The sequence below is a fragment of the Thunnus albacares genome, chromosome 9, assembly GCF_914725855.1.
Source record: "Thunnus albacares chromosome 9, fThuAlb1.1, whole genome shotgun sequence".
In the NCBI taxonomy this organism is placed as follows: domain Eukaryota; kingdom Metazoa; phylum Chordata; class Actinopteri; order Scombriformes; family Scombridae; genus Thunnus; species Thunnus albacares.
The window spans coordinates 18722936-18735650 of NC_058114.1; the positions used below are offsets into that span (position 1 = coordinate 18722936).

Sequence of the window (12715 nt, forward strand, 5' to 3'; positions counted from 1 at the left end):
TGGGATAAAGAATAAAGCAATGTTTGTGTGTTTGAGCTCATTGGGCAGCAGCAGCAGCAGGAGTAGGAGGAGCCACACTGAGCTCTGTGCTCTCTCTCTCTCTCTCTCTCTCTTTCTCTCTCTCTCTCTCTGTCTCTCTCTCTCTCTATGCGCTCCGCTCAGCTCGTTGCTCTGCTGCAGGCTGCGTGGCTTCCAGAGAGCAAACACAGCTCACCAACTTTTTTTTTTCTTTTGTTACATTGTTTTGATCGCGTAAACTCAAAACTCGCCACGGAGACAAATGGCTCGTCGGTTTTCCAGCGGTTTAGGTTAGGACAGTTTTAAACTCGGGAGGCGGATTTGGTCTAAATTGTGCCACAACTTCAAACAAAAACCAACGGCTGAACAAGTTGAAGCCGAGATAAAGAATCCGGATCGGCTTTGCTCCTATCAAGGTAAGCGTTAATTAATTAATTACATGTTAATTAATCCTGCTGAAGCATCGATCAATGACGCTTGTTTGACATTTGTGCAACTTCCCGAAATGTGAGAAGTTTGGTTACAGACTGAAACACGGGATCCTTTGATGTTGTGTGTGTGTGTGTGTGTGTGTGTGTGTGTGTGTGTGTGTGTGTGTGTGTGTGTGTGTGTGTGTTGTAGCAGCCTGGATGATGTTTGCAGGCTGCTGCTAACTTGGGAGGAAAGCTGAGCGCATGCTGAAGTGCTGACCGTAGTTTCACATTTACTGCACAAAACGAATTGGATTTCACGCTGAGTCCCTCCACGGAAGTCCCCCCCCTAAACCCCAACCCCCCCTTTTCAGTGGGATTGAATAGCCGACTTACATTTATCTGCTATGAAACAATGGAAGCCTTTAAGCGAATATATTTATTTGGTCGTTTTCAAGTTGTGCACAGTATTTATCTTCAAGATGCAATAAAGTTAATCTTATTGTAAATGTAGCATGAATGTTTCTACCCCCAGATTAGCATCCCACACAGCCTGTCAAACCCCACTGCAGATGATCAAAAGAAAGATTTTTTTTTTAATCTGTTGCACAGTGGTTACATAATTTTTATCCTTAAGGAGATGGTCTGAGGTGTCAGATCTTATGTGGGCTTGAAAGCTTTGCCTTTGGCACCATCTTGTATGAGATCCAGCAAGGGAACAGAACAAGCTGGCAAGAATTTATTGGCTCTCGCTGTGGTTGGAGGTGACTCACAACCCTGAAATGTTTATAGGGGTGGAAAGATGTGATATGGGGCAACACACCCAGGTGTTGCTTCTTCGCCTGTCATTAATAACAGTGAGCTTGTATGAATGTAGCTGATTTGTTCTCACATGCTTGAATACTGACTGACATTGATGTATGTTTTATAGTTCGAAATGGCTGTGCCACACAGTGTACACCCAGTGGCTTTCTGTGGGTGTGCTCCTCATCTGATCGCCTTTCATCTCCCGAAAGTCCGAAGATCATTTCCGTTGTAAAACAGCGGACTGATATGAGTGTTTTATTTGTGAGCAGCCCATTCGCCAGCTGTTGGCATACTGTGTTGCTAATGTGTTGTTTGAGTGTTCACATCAAAAGAAGGGTGTGTGACATTCATAAAATGTCTTCCTCAGGTTCCACCATCATAAAACAAATATGAAGCAGTGGCTCTTCCCACTTGTTCTTAAATATATTCTTTTGTATTACCTTCCCCAGGTCAAAGTCAAGATGTCCGTCAGTAACCACGAAAACCGAAAGTCTCGCTCTAGCTCCGGCTCCATGAATATCCATCTCTTCCACAAGACGTCCCACGCTGACAGCCTGTTGACCCAACTCAACCTGCTGCGCAAACGAAAAGTCTTCACGGATGTTTTGCTGAAAGCCGGGAACCGGGCTTTCCCTTGCCACCGGGCCGTCCTGGCCTCCTGTAGTCGATATTTTGAGGCCATGTTCAGTGGTGGACTCAGGGAGAGCCGTGATGCTGAAGTCAACTTCCACGACTCTCTCCATCCGGAGGTGCTGGAGCTCTTGCTTGACTATGCCTACTCAGCACGAATCATCATTAACGAGGAAAATGCAGAGTCACTCCTCGAGGCCGGTGACATGCTTCAGTTCCACGACATCAGGGACGCAGCGGCAGACTTTCTAGAAAAGAACCTCCACCAGTCCAACTGTCTGGGGATGATGCTGCTGTCAGATGCCCACCAGTGCCAGAGACTGTATGAGCTGTCGTGGCGAATGTGCCTGGCAAACTTTGCTACCCTCTACAAGACAGAGGACTTCCTGAACCTGCCCAGAGATAAAGTCCAGGAGCTGATCCTCAGTGAGGAACTGGAGGTGGAGGATGAGAGCCTGGTGTACGAGGCGGTTATCGACTGGGTCAAGGCAGACATGGAGCAGAGGCACAGCGAGCTGCCTGAGCTGCTGCGCTGTGTCCGTCTGGCGCTGCTCCCCGAGACGTACCTGCTGAAGAACGTTGCTTCAGAGGAGCTGGTCATGTGTCACAAAGTGGGCCGGGAGATCGTTGAAGATGCTGTGCGGTGTAAGATGAGGATCCTCCAGAACGACGGTATCGTAACAGGGTTCTGTGCCCGACCGAGAAAGGTCAGCCAGGCCCTGCTGCTGCTGGGAGGACAGACGTTCATGTGTGACAAAGTCTACGTGATCGACAACAAGACCAAGGAGATCACCCCCAAAACAGACATCCCCAGCCCCAGAAAAGAATGCAGCGCCTGTGCCATTGGCTGCAAGGTACGCATGTGATCTGGATATGAAAATGATTACATGAAAATTAAAAAATATATATTACAGTTGTACTTATAATGTGATTTTTTTTTTTCTCTCTGTGTCTCAGGTATATGTTACTGGAGGGCGTGGCTCAGAGAATGGGGCCTCCAAAGATGTCTGGGTCTATGACACGTTACACGATGAGTGGTCCAAAGCTGCACCCATGTTAGTAGCCAGGTTCGGTCATGGGTCTGCGGAGCTCGACCACATGCTGTTTGTTGTGGGAGGACACACTTCTCTTGCAGGATCCTTCCCTGCCTCTCCATCTGTGTCTCTCAAACAGGTGGAGCAGTACGACCCTCAGACAAATAAATGGACCCTCGTGGCTCCGCTCAGAGAAGGCGTGAGCAACGCTGCCGTCGTTGGTGCGAAAAACAAACTCTTTGCCTTTGGAGGGACCAGTGTAAACAGAGACAAATATCCCAAGGTCCAGTGCTTTGACCCTTGCCAGAACCGGTGGTCAGTACCGGCTGCCTGTCCACAGCTGTGGCGCTACACAGCAGCGGCCGTGGTCGGCAATCACGTTGTTGTGATCGGGGGTGACACAGAGTTCTCAGCCAGCTCTGCGTACCGGTTCAACAGCGAGACATACCAGTGGTCAAAGTTTGGTGACGTAACGGCCAAACGGATCAGCTGTCATGCAGTGGCGTCAGGAAACAGACTATATGTGGTTGGAGGTTACTTTGGGGCTCAGAGGTGTAAGACATTAGACTGTTATGATCCATCATCGGACTCTTGGGACAGTGTGACCAGTGTGCCCTACTCACTCATTCCCACCGCATTCGTCAGCACATGGAAGTACCTCCCAGCCTAGAGAGACACTGACTCTTCAAGGCTTCATCGGTGAGTAATTTCAGTTTCTTTAAACTGACGCAAACAAACAAGATGTCAATTATACGTGCTATTCATAGTGTCACTCCTATTTTCAGATAATACTATATATGGGAGCTCACTTTATGAAAAGCAACATTTTTAATTAATTCAAACCAGGCTGTCAGTTAGTTAATAGACCCAGACGAAGGTCAATCCAAACTGGACGAGGCCAGTTTGAAACCCCCGACTGTTTTCAGCGTTGCTAGTGGTTACAGTTACACATTATCTAGCTGCTGTGACGGCTGGGTGTTGGATAAACATGGTGGAGTCCTGGTTTAGAGCACAAGAGGAATGTCAGCGGTGCTGGTAATTACAGAGCGAGAGCTACAACATAAGACCTCTGTCACTGAGGGGAGCGAGGTGGAGAGGCGGGGATCAGGTCTGTGCTTGTAGCACTGGGAAGGCGAGAGGGAAGGACGCTCCGCAGGGTTAACTGTAATGAGTCAGTCAGTACCTTGAAACAGTTGCAAGGTATATAAGGGGATGTGACACATGGTGTTTGACATATGAAGGAGCTTGGAGCCAGAGGAGGGCGAGGAGGTTTTGGTGAGAAAGAAAGAACCTAAAAATACGTTTAATTGGCTTTTTATATGTATCCACAAAAAGATAGATGCACTTCTAAAGACTTAACTAATCCTAACCCATTTTCTCAATAAAAATAATATACTTTTACACTAAGAGCACCTGTTCTTAAATTATGTTTACACAGTGCTTTACAGGATAATAAAAACTTATTTCAGTACCATATGTTCAGATGGAAGAGTAATCTGCTTGAAGTAAAAAAAAAAGTTAGATCAGATCTTATCAAGAATTTTAGGGGGGGGGGGGGGTCCATCTCAAGGGTATGAAAATATGATTGACTGAAATGCAACATGCCATAACAGTGAATAAATGCTCAGCCTAATCTGCCCGAAGGAACGACAGGTGGCAGTTTTCACAGCTTCTTGTTAGATAAGAGATGATACATTTTTCCTGAGGTGTTTTCACAGGGTGAGCTCGGCCAGAGGGACGGAGGGGCTAGGAGATTAAAAAGGAACTGGAAATTCACTGATATTTCGAAGATTTGCTGGTTGTTTTTAAGTGAGCCCGATGGTGTTAGAGGAAGTTTTAAGTTTCATGGCACAAAGCCCGTCCTTTGATCATATTTATATATTATCTTATAGCCCTGATGCAATCAATGGAAAATAATTCATTGCTGCGCCAGTCATTGGATTTGCTTTTAAAAGCTCAGACTCTGTTGCATCTTTATTGTTGGTTTATGGTTTTATCTTTATTAGAGCAATGAAATTTCAAAGAAAGAACAGGGCAGGGTTTTATTACACCGACTAGATTCACTGAGCTTTCACAATGCACGTCTGTCCTATTATTTTGTCTAATAGGGTCACTGGTCTAATGCAGTCTATTTGACATAAAGCTCCAGTCTGTTCACTTTTCTACTGAGAGTTGAGAAGTTTAGAGTATCAATAACTCACTAAGAAAGCAAAGAAGTGAATTTCCCAAAATGTCAAAGTGTTGCTTTAAACTAGACTGGAACAACCTTTGTTAGCAAATGTTCTCAACAACATGAATACAAATCATGAATGTGAATCGTACACTCATGAAAACATCTGGCTTGCAAATTCATGATCGTATTATAAAAACTTGTGGTGTTTGCATTTATTTCAGTGCCCCCTTAACAGTTGACTTTCAAAGGCTTTTTAGTTATCAAGAAATAAATTCCATCAGTGACGCTGATGTAAATATGAATATAGAAGTAAATTAAATACCTTTCTATATTGATCCATACTTAGTTTGGTAGATTGGTCAGCGTCCGTGACTGAGATTTGAATAGATCACTGTCCTCTATATTGCAAAACAACTGCTTTTTCTGTCTGGCAAACAGGGAAGTGTCTCCAAATGAGCTCTTTGTTATGCTGCCAAGAACTCTGAAGCTGAGCGGAAGCAAGTGAGAAGCTGAGGGCTTATGTGTGACTTGTGTCTACAGTAAACAGCTGGATCTGATGGAGCTGGGGACTTAGTGTTACGAGGCTGCTGGTATGGACCACTGTCTCCATGGTAGCCAAGGTTTTTGGGGCTGGGATGGAGACAGACAGGCTGGCTATGAAAGATCAAGGCGCTGCATCCCTATGAACGCTTGCAGTTACCGTAGCTCCCATCCCACTGCCGACTGCCTTTATGTTTAATTACAGCAGAGATGGAAAAAGCTCAGATTTCCACAAGTCTCGCTTGTTAAGCAGGCGTCCTACCCTGACGCTGCTTGTTTCTCTCTCGCCCGCAACAGTGGGACTTGAGAGGAGGGCTGAAGTGGCAAAAATCTAGGGAACAACAAGACGTGCGCACACACCCACACACAGAAAGAGAGAGAGAGAGAGAGAGAAGGAGAAGAAGTGGAGGGCGAGTAAGACCAGAAGAAGCTAAGCTATATTTTGCACCATTTGGCAGCCGAGACTAACGCCTGCCTAAAAATACTTTGCTCCTGAGGCTGTCAACTTTCAGCTGGGGTCAGAGAGGAAAAATAATTGCGAGTGTGTGTGTGTGTGTGTGTGTGTGTGTGTGTGTGTGTGTGTTTATGTGTGTGCATGCACTCCTTTTACGTGTACAGGGCCGAAAACCACCAGTCAGCTGTTCAAGTATTCACTAGTAGTGTTTTGAGTTTTTACACAGTTGTGAAACCACTCGTTTTCCACGCATACTATTTAGTCTCTCTCACACACGCTCACACACACACACACACACAGGCAGTTGCATTGCTGGCATTGCTTGTCCTTTAAACAGCCAGCCATCCTTACTCTAATTTGGGAGGAATGAAGGTGTGGCCTGCATTCCCATTAGTAAAGATTTGTTAATGTTGCCTTGCGGTTGAGGCATTTCAATCCTGTATGGGATTACCAGCCTTTCTGGTCTTTTTGTCACCACCTACTGTAGTTTGTAGCCCTGCTGTGCTATTCCACCAGATGTGACTAACCACAGACTCCAGGGCCAAGCCAGAACCCGCTGTTGATGGAAAAGTATTTGTAAAAGTAAAAGCATTATGGCTCGTATTTGTTATGGTCAGGAGGGGAGAGGCAAATAAACTTTTAACATTCTCAAACGCACTAAAAACATGCGGATTTAATTTCCATATTTTGACTTTTTCCTTTACAGTCTTGACAGTTGCCAGCAAGGCTTCAAATTATATTTCAGTGTGTGTTTTGGAGGTAGTTGGCAGAGTAGCGTCAGGGTGTAATCTGGTCAGTTGTTGGTACCAGGATGTAACCGGAGATCCCTGCACAAAGTTCAGCACAGTCTCTCTCTTTAAACCACTGAACTGTGGCGGCCCCAGAAATGACTATTGTATATGCTTGAGCCTTTGTTTTCTCAGCGCCCCCTCCTCCTCCTCCCTTCTCCTTCTCCATCCCTCCCTCCTCGTCACCTCTCTCCACTCACAGACATAAGCAGCATTCTCCTTTTTTTAACGGCTTCAACCGAAGCCCTCACGAGGTGGGCACGGCTCTGTGTGATAGGGTACACCTGGAGAGGGCATGGGTCACCGAGGGAGTCCTTGGCGGGCTCTCTGCATCCCCAGACAGCTGCTGTAAAATGAAAAGGTCACGGTGGGATCATGGAGGAGGAGTGCAGAGGCCCCAGTCACTCAATACTAATGTTTTATTAATGCCTCACTGTGAGGGCCACCAGGAACACAAGCTGAATGAAGCTTTTATTGTGGCATCTGTGTACAACAACGACACACACACATACACCGTTAGAGGTAGCACGTGCACACACACACTTTGTCTCCAGTCCCTCGAGTAATCAATCTGCCACATTACAGCCCTTGGCGCGACTCCTTGAATATGCATAAACTTAATGGAGTTTTTATTGGTCTTTTCTCCATGCTGCGAGTAACAAAAAGGAAAAGGGGGAAAGATGCTTAAAATGGCTGAATAATCACCCAGACTAATTTGATTACACTCTCAAAAAGAGACGAGCTGTCATACAGTTACAGGGGCCTCTTCAGGAAGCCAGCTGGGATGGGACAGAGTGTGTCTGCCTGGTAATTAATCTGAATTACGTAATATTTGCGCCTCTGAAGTAGTACTGAAGTGGCGCGTATTCAGTTACAGAGGCCCTCTTTGTTCCAGTCTTAAAACCGGAGACTAACGTTTCTGCGAGAATTCATCAAGACGTGGCTCATTAGGCTTTGCAGCTGTACCAAGACGCTTGTGTGTGTGTCTCTCTCTCTCTGAGCTCATCTCAGAGTCTTTTATTTGTCCCTGAAAATAATACAAGCTCATGTAAATGAAGTGACTGTTATTCACACATGAATCAATACAGTGGAATTCTAGGTGGTCATTAGTAAACATGGCACAGGCCATGTTGGACACAAGGGACAGATTAAGAAAAAGGGAGTTAGCTTTGGTTCTGTGTATCGTGGGTAATTGGGTCTCTGGAAGACGCAGATGCAGTCCACGCCGCGATCGAGCTGAAAGAAAATGGAGATGAATGGCGCGATACACGTGTCATTCATTTGATAAATGTGATCTAATGTCATGGTCTGTGTGCCGTCTCAGCTGGACGGTGTGTAATTTTTAAGTCGTACAAAAGCTTAATATTTGAGGAGAAAGATATATGATGGGAGCAGACAAGAGTGAGTCAGGTTAAATCTCAGAGAACCAGATCCAATCACTTCATTCCCAGACCATCTGTTCAGTCTGCTGAAGGACACATGGACTCCCTCCGTCCCTCCCAGCAGCACACTGTGGTTCCTGCAGCGGGCCAGACCGAAGAAGCACACAGGGCATCTGGGTGACAGTTATTAACCCCGCCACCTGTTCACATCCAACTCTTATTCACTCAAAACATTTAATTTGTGAAGGTCAGTTTTACTTACTTTGCTACAGCGAGAATGTAAAAACACAAAGTTTCAATGTGAATCAGGATGAGACGTCTATACAAACGACTGTCATTACTAATATGGGTGAAAGGTGAACAGTGTGTCCAGTGTATAAGTGATGTTGACATGACGGGTAGTAATGAAGGAACGGTGAGACGGGCCGGAGATCATTTCTGGTGACAACAGGAGCCTTGTTGTGGCTGACAGAGCTGAAGTATGATGATGTTAGACAGGGATGGTGTTGTTTGATGGATGCACTAGTGATGACAGACATATAACCTTTGTAGGTCAAAGTGTATCTCTGTCGAATACTTTTTGACAGTCCAACTTTTTGTTCCTCTCTGGACTGCTATTCATGTTGAAGAAGTTCAGTAATGCACAAGAAATTACAGAAGAAGTCTTTTCAATCTGTGCGATACTGACTGTAATAAACTCTGCACCTTCTTCACATCGTTGACCTGAGTTCAGATCATGCAGCTGGCTTGACGGCATAGATGTAGACAGAGATAGACGACTGAAAGGTAAAGCTGCAACTCTTATGAGTGATATTGCGATGGTTGGAGCTCAGCAGAGAGTATTTAAGATTCAGAGGCATGCTCCTCATTATCTGCACTTCAGAGAGATTAGACCAGCAGCAGCAGCAGCAGCAGAACTGGAGAAGAGCAGGCAGTGACCCATGCTTATGTACACACAGAGCAGCAGTGGAAACTTCCATCAGGCTTGCAGTTGCACGTGATAAGTGCTGCTGCCTCACTCGGGCTTTGATCAGAAAGGGTGAGCAGAGTTTGTCTTGCAGTGAATGTACGCTAACCGGTCGGTTTTAGGGCCGAGTATCAAACTCAAATACCTTTTCTGAACTGTTAAGTACTGAAATATGACACTGAATGGAATTTATAAGTTTGCTTATTTGTTTTGTTTACCTTCATCAGCCAGTTCCTGCTTTAAATAAAAATGTTGCCAAATCTAGACGATTGAATTTAGGCAAAGTTCTTGTGCATCTGCTTTCGTTAAGACAATTTGGGACTTGGAGTCTTTTGTTAAAGGAATGGGGTTTGGTGGGGGAGTTCAAGGAGGTAAATGATGGGATTTTGTCATGAAAACTTTTAGTATTAGTACCAAAACTGGAGTAATGCATCGGCCCTAGTTCAAAAAACTACAGATTATATCCAGCCCTAGTCTGTTTCTGCCGTAAGGCCTTTCAACTGAAAATGTGCAACCTTCTTTGCATTTACTATGTACAAACAAGTCATGCAAAGCTTAGCAAGCTGGTTTAATGCAAGATCCTATATTTAATTCAACCTATATGACAATATTTCACTTCTGCTGCTCAATATGAAGCTTGTTTGTTGCCTCCCTGTTGTGGTTCCTGTAGTGCGGTGCTCTGGCTGTGTCCTACTGTTAAGCCTCGGGCGGTGTATTCACAACAGCAGCAGATGCATATGGATCAGTGAAGGCTTCTGTAGTATCGGCCGGCTTTGTCAGCCATGGAAATTAGAGCTCATTAGGTTATCCAAACAAGCCCCGAGCAGAGGCTGCCTGTAAGTGTCAACTCTCTTCCCCTCTGCTCTATACACACACACACACACACACACACACACACACACACACACACACACCCTGAGTTATCATCAAAAACATGCAAATCAGAGATAAACATCACATTCACATTTCTTTCCAAATATCCACCAAATTAGACACCGAAGTATCTGAGGTTGCAGAGAAAGCCGGAGACGAGAGATTCCAAAGAATTCAGGAGTGTTTGTAGTATGAAAAAAAAAAAAAAAAGGTGCTTAACACATGCAGGAATTTGAAAATTGAACCATAAGAAGGCCTCATTCTGTATGAATTATATCCGGATGAAGCAGATGGTTTAGGAATGTCTGTGTTTTTTATCACCGCCTCTTCTGAATCCAGAGAAGCTTATTTCTACAGAGAGGAGTCCTCTCCACTGCCACCCTCAGATATTTATTACCAAGCGACATAAATGGCTTGAGCAGCTTAATCCCACATGCCAGGAGGACTTTGGTTAAATAACGGGCCGTCCTGGGGCATTATTAACGCTATGTGGGTAAGCCTGATAAAATGGCATGGTGATAAGCTGATGTGTAGCCCAGAGGACAGAAGTCTCTGCATTCCTTTTTCTGTTCCCTGAGAATATCCAGGCCGCCCCTCTGGTCATGTGATCGGCCTTCACAGGGTCCTCATACAGCAGTTCACAGGACTTGAACATTAAGGACTGGAGCATTAATCTATCTCTGTCACCCTGTCTCTTTCCCTAGATCAGCCGTGGTGTCTGGTATGCAGGCATGTGTCTCCCTACACTGGCTGCAGCGAGGAGGAGGAAGAGGAGGAGGAAGAAGAGGAAGGGTCTGTGTGTTCCTGCTGTGGGCCCATCCAGCCTGATTCACAGTATCTTCAGTGGACTGAAGGCTTGATTCCTGGAAACAGCCCAGAGACTGGAAGTCTCCTCGCCTGCCCGCCCCCGGCCTCTTTCCACCTGATCTGTTTACTCATACTTCTTGTGTAACTTTCCCATGTAGCCACTGCGGGGCCTTCACGGTCGTCTCTGTATAACATGCCAAGCACAGCCGGGAGACACAGCGATAGCAGAGATGTGTGCTCTGGGCATTAGGAATGTTTGGTCTGCCTTGGAGTGATCTCTGCACAGAAACTTTCTCTCTTTCCACCTCCTGGGGCGAATAAGCTACTGTGACTGTGTGTCAGCCCTGTACTGCTCAACTGACTCACTCCCAACATCAAACATCATCCCGCCACTAGATTAGCAGTTTAACGACACGATGTTTTACAGTTAACTAAAAAGGAAAGTCAGCTGGCCTCCCGACACAGGGCGTGTACTCAGGTGTAATTTATTTGGACTGCTGATAGACTGAATTAGACCTTTGCTCTGCCAGGCGTACAAGGAAGGAGAGAAGACATTTGGGGAAGTGTATGATTTTGTGCACAGAAACAATCTTCCTGTCTGTATTTTTAAACTTTTGGACTTGGGCTTCCCTCAATTTTGGTGAGCTAAATTTGTATCTTCCTCCTCCACTTAAAATACACGCTCGCAAGAGAGAGAATGTGGCCGATTACGGCTGAAGAAGTTACTTTTCTGTTTCAAGATGTTATTTCAAGAGATGATTTTTGCCAGTCGTGTCATTTTTTCTTTCTGTGTTTTGTGTCTCAGGGTTATGTATAGTTTGTTTTCTGTATAGATGGGCATTGCCTGTATTTGTTCAAGGAAGGGTAATCTCTTAGTTTTCTGTTTTTAAATGTTTTTGTGAATATACTATTTTTGAGAACTCTTATTTTAGAAGACATCCGTACGTTGTATGATTGCGCTTCACTGCAGCGGTCATATTTAAAACACAAATATTGCCAAAAGCTGAATAGCTAACCTTAGTGTTATTCTGGACTGAAATAACACAAGTTAAGTGTGCCCAAAGTAGTTAAAAAATAATTTTTAGCTTCATTTCATATTTGAGTACCTTTTTTTTTTTTAAATAGAAGTCTCTTGTGTGTAGTTTGTATATTTGCTTTGTAATTAATTTCTAGAAGCCTTTGATTTGCACAATTTGTACAAAGAAATCTCTTAATGGTCTTAATTTTGTATCTTTGTCTTAGCCCAGCACGGGTAGTGTGAATAATCAAAGCCTTTTTGTAGCAAATAATTGAGTTATTTCTCTTTCAACAGACTTCATTTGCTCTGTGTGCAAGTCTCCGATGTATCAAACATTCTGATATATTAAGCTATTACTGATAGACCATCTGTTAGTTCACGTCTTGTCCATGTTTCTACAGTTCATCGTGTCAATAAATGGCATCTTGTTGAAAACGTACTCCGTTGTTTTTCCTCTGTTTTCCAGGGAATGATTGGAATTTGGCAGCTGTGTCATTAAAACAGCGTGGGCAGCCATATAATCACAGGTACTCTTAACGTGCCCTGAATAGTTTCCAAACGCAGGTTAGGAGTGTTTTTTTTGGTATTTACCAGGAACACCCGTCTCTTTCCTCCTGTCTGTCTGTGAGCTGAGGACTCAGTCAGATGAACAGTCCACGCTCTATCTTATAATACCCCCTTGTCGTAGCAATATCACACATCATGGTTATGTGGTATGTGAAGTGCAAGCCTCTGCTGCTCACCATTTTAAGATGTGCACACACATTATAACCCTCAAAGCTTGAAGAATGTGATAATGCCACACAGTGTTAAG

General features: G+C 44.7%; 1 protein-coding gene across 1 annotated transcript; it reads left to right on the plus strand.

The window, feature by feature from the left end:
* Positions 1-128: 128 nt before the first annotated feature.
* Positions 129-12340, plus strand: enc3 (ectodermal-neural cortex 3). Its single transcript, XM_044361668.1, has 4 exons — positions 129-434; positions 1685-2719; positions 2823-3598; positions 10781-12340. The coding sequence occupies exons 2-3, from the start codon at positions 1697-1699 to the stop codon at positions 3567-3569; spliced, it is 1770 nt and encodes a 589-aa protein (XP_044217603.1). The 5' UTR covers positions 129-434; positions 1685-1696; the 3' UTR covers positions 3570-3598; positions 10781-12340.
* Positions 12341-12715: the final 375 nt, after the last annotated feature.

Bases quoted from the DNA above. Each gene is read 5' to 3' on its own strand.
- enc3 (XM_044361668.1), top strand. From the start codon at position 1,697: ATGTCCGTCAGTAACCACGAAAACCGAAAGTCTCGCTCTAGCTCCGGC. The intron at 2,720-2,822 runs GTACGCATGTGA...TCTGTGTCTCAG, and splicing joins CCTGTGCCATTGGCTGCAAG to GTATATGTTACTGGAGGGCG.